The 12,213-nt window shown below is 39.0% G+C and overlaps 1 protein-coding gene across 3 annotated transcripts in view; it reads right to left on the bottom strand.

The window, feature by feature from the left end:
* The window catches only part of Pde5a (phosphodiesterase 5A), a 140,618-nt gene that overhangs the window by 20,479 nt on the left and 107,926 nt on the right, over positions 1-12,213 (bottom strand). For all 3 annotated transcript variants that reach the window (XM_045142947.1, XM_045142949.1, XM_045142948.1), the window contains exons 13-14: positions 5,571-5,696; positions 4,003-4,097 (exon numbers count right to left, since the gene is read on the bottom strand). In XM_045142947.1, the coding sequence (XP_044998882.1) occupies positions 4,003-4,097; positions 5,571-5,696 (221 nt within the window). The remainder of the gene's footprint in view (positions 1-4,002; positions 4,098-5,570; positions 5,697-12,213) is intronic.

Genomic DNA, 12,213 nt, shown 5'->3' with positions numbered 1-12,213 from the left:
TAGTAAGGACTACCTCATTCCTAGAAAAAATAAAATGGATTGTGTATTGTTTGAACTTTGCACATTTTAAGTGTGAGTTCTCTGTGGTATCCCTTCAAGACTCAGATCCCGGCATAGAGGGAGTTCTTCCCAGACAAACATACATGGCAGTATTTTCCCAATTAAAAAAATATTTTAATTTATTTGACAGAGAAAGAGAGAGAGAGAGAGAGAGAGAGGGAGAAAGAGAGGGAGAGGGAGAGGGAGAGGGGGAGGGAGGGAGGGAGGGAGGGAGGAAGGGCGAGAGAGAAAGAATGGGGGCACCAGAGCCTCTAGCCATTGCAAAGAAATTCCAGATGCATGCCATCCCTCCAGCCCTATTTTCCCAATTTTATTCATCTTGAATCTTGAAAAAAATTCATTCATCACTCCACCTGCCATTCTCTTTACTTTCTCCACAATGCCAAAGTTCATTTACCCCCTCCATGTTTCCTGTCTCTCCCTCCCGATATACACTGCATCCTAGTTCTTTTGTCATTGATGGATGGCACCATCATTGTTCCAATTTCTTAGATGAGAAGTTCTGACTTTACTCCTTCCTTCACATATGCAGTTAGCCATTCAATATTAAATTAGCATCATTTTCTTCTTCACTCTCTACCTTTCTTCCTAAAGTGAGATTTTCAGTTTACATGTGGCTTCTCCCAGCAGTTTTCTAATTGAGCCCTGTGGTACTAATTTCTATTTATTATATAGCTTATTTTTTACTGTTCCTAAATAGTGCTTTTTTTGCACGAAGTAATAGCTCTCTCTCTTTTAAAACATTATGCCAAGTCTAAAGCACACAACTTAGTTTTATAGCCTCCCCTGAAAGGGTTTTGTAATCTCTACTTGTTCATTCTCTTGCTGGCCACCATCATTGCTCCATGAACAAATTGGCCCCCAGTGCTCCTGGCATCTATCTCTTCATCCTTTTTCCTCTCCAAAATCCTGCCTGCTTTTCAGGATTCATTTCCTCTCCTAATAGTGGAGAGTGACTACATCATTCTTGGATAGTGTCTTCCTCTGATGGTCACTTGCAATCCACTTTGTTAGACAACTGAGGACTTACTAGATAATTTCTTGCATTGTAAATGACTGTGATTTGGCAGGAATCACATTTTATGCTTTTATAGCTTCTTCCTACCTAGCAAAATGCCAAAACTCTAGTAATCGCTCATTATGCATACGTGTAACATGCAAGACAATTTCACTGAATTATTTTTGAAATCACTGGACTCAAGTCTAACCAAATAAATGTACCTGTAAGCCTTATTACATTGGATACAGCCCTAATGTAGGAAATTTCTCTAAGTAACCCAAGTATTACAATTATTTTCTCTAGTGGATGGTTGTATTTCAGCCAACATGTTTTACTACTTTCAATTCTCTTCACTATCATTTCATTTCAACTTTAAGCCAGGGTTTCATATAGCCCAGACTGGCCTTAAATTTACTTTGTAGAAAAGGATGATCTTGAATTTATGATATTCCTGCTTCTATCTCATGAGTGCTGGGATTACATGTAAACCAGCATGCTCAGTTTATGTGGTGCTGGGGAAGAAACCCAGGGACTCATGCATGCTGGGCTTGCACTCTACCAATTGAGCTACAATCTTGGTCCATACTACTGTTTATTTGAAAATCAATTCAGAGCCAGGCGTGGTGGTGCACGCCTTTAATCCCAGCAGGGGTAGGAGGATCACCATGAGTTCAAGGCCACCCTGAGATGACAGAGTTAATTCCAGGTCAGCCTGGACCAGAGTGAGACCCTACCTAGAAACCCCCCACAAAAAAAAAATTAAAAGAAAAAAAAAGAAAATCAATTCAGTATTTATCTCAATTTGCTGCCCATGCCCACATGGGAGAAACAGGCATAACCAGTGAACTGAAATACTTCACAGGCACACCTGTCTGACATCAATACAATGGTGATGTTCCCAATCAAAGAACCAAGAGGTCCAACAGAGGTCAGGAGACAGCTTCCTATTCATGGAAGGCCTTACATCCAAGTAATCTGAAAAGTCACTCATGAATGAATAAAAATTTCAGTTCCTAGCTTTATTTCAGTTCCTAACTTTATTATCCCATTAGCATTCTTTTCAGTTCTTTTTTTGTATTGCTCTTATTTTTGTATCTTCTTTCATTGTTTTGATGTTTTAAAGTATCAGTTTGAAGATCAGGAGAGGTCTGGACACACACAGTATGACTTTTAAGAAGATAGTATATTACATGGGGATGTTTGTAGTACTTTCAGTAGTACAAGTGACCCTTTGCTAAGAAAAATCCTACATTAAGTACCAGTCACTTACCAGTAAAGAAAGAAAAAAAAAAAAAAACCCTGGAAAAATCTCATTTTCCTTTAGTTAAACCACAGGGATGTAGGAAGAAATAAAAGTTTCTCAACTGTTTTAACTTTTAAAAGAGTTATTATTACTTGTTCGAGGTCTGCTTTGTGGTATGTGAAAATAAGACTCCGCAATCTATGATTTTTTTCCCATGATTTTTTTCTAAGAGAAGATGACGTATCTCCAGATGTTCTTCTGGGTAATTATTTTTAAATAAACAAAGGAAAAATAGTTTTGTTCCCCTTCACTTACACAGAGCAACATAGCATGTAACAACAGTCCATCTACTAACAGCATGATATGCAGTTTTGAGCTAGGGAGGGACCACAGCTGATTCTAGTTTTGAGGTCCTGCTGACTATGAGATGCCACACCATGGGACTTCCCTAGACTGCAGTAATCTTCAGATTAACGATTCTTTTCATAATGATTGCATATGGGAGGCTCAGAGCTGCAGCTGCACGAGAAGACACAGGGAAAAGGCCTTGCCACTCAGTTATTCCATCAAAACCTTTAGGTTTTTAAGACAAAACTGTGACAGGCAAGAGCTTTCAATCTTTTCCCATCAAAGACCAGTGTGAGACATGGTCTTGCATCACTACAATTCTTTTTACATGAAGTTTTTTGTTTGTTTAGATAAAGGAGCTGTGATTACAGAGCTTTTTCAAGAATCCTCGAGATATCAGACATCTGGAATTTCCTTAAAACAGCTATCCACTAGTTAACTCACTTGCACACTTGGAAAAAAGCTCAGTAGTAAGAGATTTTATGATTCAAGTGTAGACTTTTCAGCCAAGTTGCTATGAGAAAATGAAACTGTTACAGTGACTCAAGAATCTGATGAAAGAGGCATCATTTTTATCATCTCAGCTGTCATCACATAATGCCACTTTAAGTGGCATTTAAAGAAATCTAAAATTCTTGTCCCCAGAGTTAGTATTATAGTCTTGAAATCACCATGCATGCTACAACCATCTCTTATAACCGCTGCTAGGACTCAATAGGATGTAACCTGAGTCCTACTTGGTAGTGACATGTGTGGTCTCTGAAAACTCACACCAACCTTGTAAAGTGGGCATGTAACCATCTCCATTTTAACAATCAGGAAGTTAAAGTATAGAGAAAATAGCCTTGCCAAAGGCCACACAGAGAGCTTAGGTGGAACTCCAATCATAATCTATGTCTGACCATGAAGCTCAAATTCTCCAACACTATAATACATACAGCCTCTTGGAGGACTTAAACCTCATTCCATGATCAAAGTGAGCAGGGCCAAGATAAGCACTGTTCCAAATATTATCTTTTCTAACCTTGGATGAAATTCTACCTCTCCTGAGTTAGTCTTCATAGTTTTCTAAGAAGCTTTTAAGATGGGTGCACATACCTCACAGTGATTATGTAACAAAATAAGATTTTCAACATAAATATTGTTTGAAAGTCAGGCAACTACTACTGTGACCAATCTAATATTAGACTTGTATTCCAGTCCCATTTTCCTCAAATATAACCCGAGTATATACTGGGAGCTTGACTAGTTGAAATTGTGTATCACCTTTATTTGTGTGTGGTTCTAACTTAAGAATATATAGCCCTACAGTTGAAAGGAAATACCTTGTTTGCTGGGGGAATTATCTTACCGCTGTATGTATGAGTTGTTCACACCGCGATGATCCAAATCATGGCTTAGTGCTGCAATCAACAATGCAAGTACCTCCAAGTCAGTCAGCTTGCTCTGCATAACCAACAGCATTGAAGTAAATAAAAAGAGACAATGTGTAGAAGGTATAATTTTTGTTGGTCACAGCTTTACACATGCACTTTTCTACAGTCATAAAGCATTTACTAGAAACCTCTGTTCTGCTGGGAATCAGTTGTATTTCCCTTCACAGTAGGGTTATTAGAAATGTCACTGATTAACAGAAAAGGCTCATCCTTGAAAATCCATCACCTATTACCTACAGCAATAATTTACCTATAATAATTTTATGTATTCTCAATTATCTATATGGATGTAGAATAATCCTAACAGGCTTTATTTTTCCTTAGTTCCCTGTAGATTCTGAAGTACTCTCCTCTCCTAGCTGCTGTATCCTTAAGAAATATAGATAATGTGAATATTAAGCAAAATATTGCAAGTAAGATTATCACAGAAACAAAAATTTGGCTTTAAAAAGTTTGACAATATATTCACAAGCCAGATACATTATTTTTGACCACTTCCTATTTGTAATAGTTATACTACTATTCCCCATCATTAATAAGAAAATGCAGGCTAAATTATGTCAGTTCCATTCTACTGGAACTTTCAGCACTGGAAATAAGTTTTAAAGTGTACACAAAAGCCATTATTTTATTACTCATCATAAACAGCCAAAGGTAGTTTTCAGTAGTGATAATCCTTATGACTCACACAATCCAAAGTAAGTTTATTCCATTTCTTCTAAATGTTGCTAAGAAAAATACTACTGTTATTTCATGTGGCTTTCTAGGCAGCAGGTGCATCTTTTTATTTCTTGTTTATTTGTAGTGCAAGAGATCAAATCCAGGGTCTTGCACATGCTGTTCAAGTGATATCTTACTAAGATTATCCCAGGCCCAGTCAGTCATTTCTTTTAGATCTAGCCATTTAAAATGTGTTCTCTATGAAAGTAGAGACACAGAATACTAATTTTAGAATTCATTTAAAAAGTAAGGAAGCTCTGAATGAAAAGTTTTATAAATTATAAAATACTTGGCCTGGAAAGGAACACATTGCTTGACTGTTTTCTGTATTGGTTATCCTTTTAAACAGCTTGTGATCAATGTATATGAAACTCAACCCTTTGACATGAAAGTGAGTGCATCTGGGAAGCCATGCTCACTCAGTCTGAGTCATTCCAAGGAATTCAATTATGAAGCAGTGGAATGTAAACATGAGAAATGTGATATTTCAATTTCTTCATCTGAACAAAATGTTTATCTGCTCAGACTACTGAAGTAGAGCATGAGGCTAGCATTTTTAATATATCTCATGCATTACACATGAAAGAAAATTAGCAATTAAGTATTTTGCCTTTAACCAAACACAACTCATTGTACAGCAGTAGCCAGCTGTTTTTACTCATTGTAAGTTCAAGGTAAAAAAAAAAAAATTACTTGAAATGATATGCTATAAGTTTTGCCAAGCAAAAAACACCCTAAAGATATGAATGGCTCTAAGATGTACCTGAATGTTGCCTGCTTTCAGAGCAGCAAACATGCACTGAGCTGTATTAAAGGCATGCCGCCAATTGTGATAAGCAACGTTCTTCCGATAATTCTTCTTAACACTTAGAATCCACCTGCAAAGGACCTTTAGGAAATAAACCACACACAGAGGAACAGTCATTATAAACACCGTTCAAAGGTCAACTAAGTTCCAGGCACTGTACAAAGTATTCACATTCGATCCTGACAACTGGGAGGGAGGTGTGACTACTAGGATCATTTTCCGATGAAGAGACCTACACAGAAGCAGGCAAACTTGCTGGGTAGTTGCTCATAAGAGGTAGTACTTCAGCTCCAGGACCCATCGTGTTAACCCCATGAAGCTACATTAGAAGAAAAAATGCATGGCATCTCAAAGGAAAGTATGCCATGAATTGGATACTGACCAGCTTTTTAAAAGGTATTATGTCCTCATGTCATCTGTTGGAGGAGAGTCCAGAGAGTTACACATGAATGAACTTTAGGAAGCAGGGAAGGGAATCAGTGCAGAGCTCTGAGGTGGCCAGGGGCTAGGTACCGAGCACACACCTCAGGACAAGTTGAATCTGTAAGTCCTGACTCTGTCTAAGCATTGCAGAGAGTTAATGCTTAGCTATCAAGATGTAAAAATTTGAAATATATATATGAAATAAAGCTTTGGAACTCCTATGGGGAAATGTATTTTAAAAGATGGGGGAGAAGGCTAAACTATTCAAATGAATCTCACAAGTTGGGCTTAATTCAGTCTAAGTGTTGTATTAAAAAAAATCCTCAGGCATTCATGGCCCTAAGTGTGGTGATTCTGTTTGTGTTATCATCGGTCTGCCTCTCTTCCAATTGGAATGATATACTACGCTTTTGAAAACCAAATATGCCTTTCCCCTGTGTGCATGGCTAGGATATTGTGAACACAGAGAGCTCTGCCTGGGAATGGAAAAGTACAAGTGAAAGGAATGTGGCTTTGACAGTGTCCAACAGTGACTGGCTCTAGGAAGGAGCAGGGCTCTTTCACTGCTTGCAGAAACCATGCATAGAGGACGAGGCAGGAAATCGGTGCTGTCACAGCCTCTCTTTTCTTTCTAGACCTCTGTCTTGTTGTATGGTTTAGTTCTTAGGAATTCTTGCAACAAAGAATCTTGCTATCTCTGAGCTTTTGGTAGAGTTTCTGTTTGTGTGTGTTATCTGTGGTAAGGTATATACATGTGTGTGTCTCACTGATTCTTGAACTTGCCTTTTTTTTTTTTTTTTTTTTTGAGCCCAAGCAATTCTCTAGTTTTTGCTTCCCACAGGACTGGGCTTGCATGCCCAGCTGTTTATGTGTGTGCTGAGGAATGGATTCAGCCAGTCTCAGGTCCCCTTAGCTCAGCTTTATGCTTGTACACGAAATGCTCTCACCTGAGGAAGCACCTCCCAGTTCTGAGTTGCCATCTTCTAAGTAGGTCTGTGTGCCTGAAACTGATGCATCACCCCGACTACGCTGAAATCTCGATGCACACATATTTTTTTCTTCAGGACTAATTCCGAACATACTTTGTCAAGAAGTTGATGGATTTACTTCACTAGGAAAGTTCCAAGTAGGAGCCATCAGCTTTGTTTGGAATGTTTAGAAGTACATATTGGCATTTTGTAGAAGATTACTTGTGATTAATTAAAGTACAAAGAATAATCCATAAACCTAGAAATTTAATGTGTGAATATATCATTTATGAGCTTTTCATTTATAGGAACTAAATATGCACAGCTACCCCATCATTGAGGCAATGACCACAGGGGCTATGGTTAGGCCACTGGTCAGACATTAGTAGGCTTGGAGGTCACTGAGGATGGACATGGACCTCTCTGTCATAACTGGCTTTGGATCACTTCCTCCATGTCTGGTAATGCACTACTCGTAAAGAAGGGGAAATATCCCTTGATACGAGTCTGAAATACTGTGAAAGAAGTCAGCAAACATCATGATTTCTGCTCCTTAAGTTCTAAAAGATCATACAAAAAAATGGAGCAAGACTTGGTTAAGGCCTCTTAAAGGAAGGCAATTTCCTCTTGGAAAAGTGTAGTCACTTTACAGAAGGACAACCCAAATAGGCCTGTTAATCAGCTGGGCAGGAAAACAATCCTCAAAAAGCTGCAACATCAAGACCTAACAACATGCTAAATTAATGTCCTTAATGACCTTTATAACCTGCAAATCCCAGAAGCCTTTCCCTCCACGCAGGTGCTTACTATTTAAGCTTGACTACTTTCTTAGATAGATATCAGAAAATGTAACATTTTTTTCTCCTCTTTTTTAGATCTCTGTTTTGTATACCTGCAAAATCATAAGCCTACTTGGGCAATTTTTCCTCTGAAGCCCCCCACTCCATATAACTGCTTGCAGACCTCCACTGTTGAGTCGGCCTGCTTTCTTCACTTCTATCTGAGAAAGAATGATTTTCTCTCTTTCTTTGCTGTTTTTTTCTTAAAAGACAGTAAAATTCTATTTGAATTTCCTTCTGAGTCCACTTATAAATTCTTTTATCTATGACATGAAGATTCTGCAGAAGGGACCCTATGATCCTCAGTAACAGTACACAACATAATTCCTGGTAGACTTCTCTCCTAGGCAAGGTAGGATGCACCTATCAGAACTGGATAATGGCCATAGTAGTTAGTAACTAGGCTGAAGTGTTGTTTTAACTCATGTTCCCAAGATTTTCTCAGTAGCACATAGGAAGATTGTGATTACATGTAATACTTTTTTTGTGGGTTAAACTGACATCCCAATTTGTAACAGTATTTTGTGTAACAGGACTAGTGTGTAGTGATTTACAGTTTGGATGGTCATGGAAGGCATTTCAGTACATTGAGTCTCCAACAAAAGTGAGAGTTTCCTAAGGACTTATGTCATATTTTGAATGCTACAGGGGAAAAAAAGAGACAGAAAACAGCTTACTTCCTGAATTCGAAAAAATCAGAAATGAAAATGCATGTATTAATACACAGAATCATAGCTAAGTAAACATAAAATGAGAGCATAACTTCAGTCTTAGATCACTCTAACAGACAAAATTTTGCATCCGATTCCTGAGAAGAGAGAAAGCATGTAATGGTATAGGTAGCTAGTAAGACATCAGCAGTCTTGAAGGCCGTTTAGGATGGACTCCTCCCTTATTCACAGAAAATCCCATTTTCAACCTCTAGAGAACATCTTAAAGCCAGGTAAAAGGAAACAGGACACACCTGAAGGCGTGTTAAGATGGGGGCTGGGCGGACACGCCACGCTTTAAGTAGATAAGTACTGAGGGACCTCGGGCGCCTCCCTCTCCATGCAGCCACGTCTTGCAGACCCACACTGCTACACTAATTCAGAAAATGTAGCACTTTCTTTTCTCTTTTCCAGCACTGGCAAAAATCCTAAGCCTGCCTGCTCTTGGACACTCTTGAAGGACTCTGCATCCTCATGTAGCTGCTCACAGACTTCCAGTCCTGACTGTCTTAAGCTCCGGCTCAGAAAGCATATCTCTCTCTTCTTATTCTGGCACCTGCCAAGATCTCCAGCTTGTTGGTGCTGCTGTTTATCTCTCAAAGTCTGATAAAATGGTCCTTGAGTTTTCTTTTGAATCTGTTTTTCTATTATTTTGCCTATAAGACTAACAACCAGCAAAGGGACCCTGTGTTCCACAGCAAACACAATGCAGGGGCAAATGTATGTAAAGGACAGAAGGTGGAGACAGGCGCAGTGCGTACAGGTTTGCAGAGACAGAGCCACGACAGCTCAGAAGCTGGTATGAGGCAGCGATTGCCACCAGAATAAATTAACCCAACATTTGGAAGCCAGGTAGAGATCTGAAGTTCTTCAATGTGAGAGGTTCTGTCAGGGCAGCATGATGCCAACATATTCTCTAGCAAGAGGTTTTAATTTTATCATCCTAAAATTATACTGACAATAACATCTTAAATGAACAAAACAAGAGACACTAAAGCAGAAAGCTGACCAGAATAAGCTCATTAGTCACGCTGCTGTTACCCAGGATTAGAACAGTGATTATACAAAAAGAAAAAGACAACAGGAAATTCAGGCATTGACAAGAAATGTTTCCTATGGGTACAAATTAAAAGAGAGGATTGGTTCAAATAATCTGAGTGACTTTCTTTTTTTTTTTATTTATTTTTATTTATTTATTTCTTAGAGACAGAGGGAGAGAGAGAGAGAGAGAGATGGGGCAAAAGAGAGCACAAGAGACAATGGGCATGCCGGGGCTGCTGACCACTGCAAATGAACCCCATGTGCATCTGGCTTATGTAGGGCCTGGAGAATCGAACCTGGGTCCTTAGGCTTGGCAGGCAAGTGCCTTAACCACCAAGACATCTCTCCAGCCCTGAGTGACTTTCTTTATTATACAACCCTCAAGTACTATGGAGTAGCTAAATAAATGAAGTAAAGTGACTAGTATGACTTCTTAGAAAGGGACAACAATCCTACTTCTATGTTCTGGTCATTATTAGTTTCAACAGAGATTTGAGACATTACCAGAATTTATAAGGTCCTATAACTAGATTCTGAGATTCACATGTAGAACTAGCTCTAAATATGAACATTATCACATTAAGAAAGCTTTTAAAATGAGCCCTGTGTCTTTCAGTGGAGAAATCTGATGATGATATAACCATGTCAAATGGACAGACAACAGTGGGGTACCTGGCATGCATTCCTCACCCATGGATTAAAATGAACAGTGAGAAGTATAGATGTACAAGCATGGAAGTGTGTGCACGCAATCCTCACAGGCTCCCAAGGGACAGTAAAACTATTATGTTAGTACTTAAGAGGTAGGGAAACTGAGAATGTGGGAGATGAAAGCCCAAGGAAAAAATGCTAGGAGTCCTATGACTCAATACCCACAATCTTCCTACTCCAGCACACTGCCTTAGTTTCTTTATCCATAAAGTAATTCACGGTCACAGCCAAAGTACCTTTCATGAACTTATTAAAATAATTTGGTAACATGGCATTTCTTAACTAATACACTCTAATGAGAATGGAGTTTTATTAGTCTACAGTTCTTGGTTCTCATCCAAGAAACAGTAATATAAATTGGTTACAATCAAGAAAGGACTAGATGTGGACCTCCAGTAATACTATAAATTAAACTCTATTAACCTTAGCTATATTCACCCTTAGTTTATTATATTTTTTCCTGTGATGCCTTTAAAGAATGACGGCAACTCATCACTGGTAGGTATATTCACCTGCACTGAGCCAAGTGAGGAAGTTCTGAATGAGAAGAGACTAACTGGAGCAGAGGGTAAAGTTCCCGTAGTGTGAATGAACACAGACCAGTGGAAGCTTGGGTGATATTTAAGTTTCTAGCTATGTGCATGGAGATCATACATTCAACTGTTCAGGAAAAACAACAACAACACTACACTTTTAAAGGCAAGATTGCTGACTTTTTTTCTCCTTTTTTGGGGGCGGGGAGGGGTGCAGCTGTACATGGCCTGTGAACCAGAGGAAGATGTCAGTGTCCTTCTCTACTGCTCTTCCACCTGTTTCACTGAGACAGAGTTCTCACTGAACTGGAGCTCCCTGCAGCGGTCCTCCTGTGCTGGAGTGACACGCATGCGTGGCTACGTGCAGCTTCTTATGCGGTGCTAAGAACTGAACTCATATCCTCAGGTCTGTCCAGCAAGCACTGTTACTCGCTGACCTGTATCCATAGACCCTCATAATTTTGTTTTCATATAGTCTTTTCTCTTTTCCCTTATTCTTTGATGCTATAAAGAGTCATTATGAGACAAAACAGAGTAATGGATACTATCAGGAATCAAGTTATATTAACCAGTAGTATATATAAGTGTATGTATATGTATATGTGTATATATATATATGTATGTATGTTTGTATATGTATATATATATATATATATATATATATATATATATATATATATATAAGTTTCATTTTTGTCCCACACATAGTTGACCCCATTCCACTTAAGAGTTTGGCCTCACATTAAGTATCTGTAATGCCTCACTGCTCAAGGAGCTCATTTGCTTGTTCATTGTCTGGACACCGTTATCATGACCTCTACAATCCGTTCATGTTACTACCCTGCTTAGAATTTCTCAGTGACACACTATTGTTTTCAGGATGAAACTCAAATTCTTCTGAATGGTGCTGAATGGTACGGGATTTGCTCCTCACCTTGCTTTCCAGTGGGCTCTCTGGCCACCTTCTCCTTTTGACCAGCAGTCTCCTGTCTTGCCTGCCATCTGCTTTTATGCACTTTGCTCTGGCTGGCAAGGAGGAGAAATTAGGCCCAGGGAGGGATTAAATTCCATAAAGATGCAGGAGTTCCCAGGCCGTGGGACCTCAGGTTTTAGGTCCTTATTCTAATTATCAAAGAATTGAAAAACACTGACTGTGAGATGGATGTTATAAAAGTATGAGGTTTATTTTAGGGAGAATTAGGATCCAGTGGGAAGGCTAGCTGAAGACTCAAGCCAGAAGGGTAATTTACCCCCTGCCCAGTTGAAAAGGGGGAAGGGAGAATGAAAAGAATCTCCTTCATTGAGGAGCCTCAGGGAAACAGCCTCTGGAGGAGCTGTGCATGCTTTAAACACACACCTAAGGCAAAACATGA

Source organism: Jaculus jaculus, chromosome 2, assembly GCF_020740685.1.
Source record: "Jaculus jaculus isolate mJacJac1 chromosome 2, mJacJac1.mat.Y.cur, whole genome shotgun sequence".
NCBI classification, from domain to species: domain Eukaryota; kingdom Metazoa; phylum Chordata; class Mammalia; order Rodentia; family Dipodidae; genus Jaculus; species Jaculus jaculus.
Note: the sequence above shows the minus strand (reverse complement) of the source record. Positions and strands in the feature narration are given on the sequence as shown.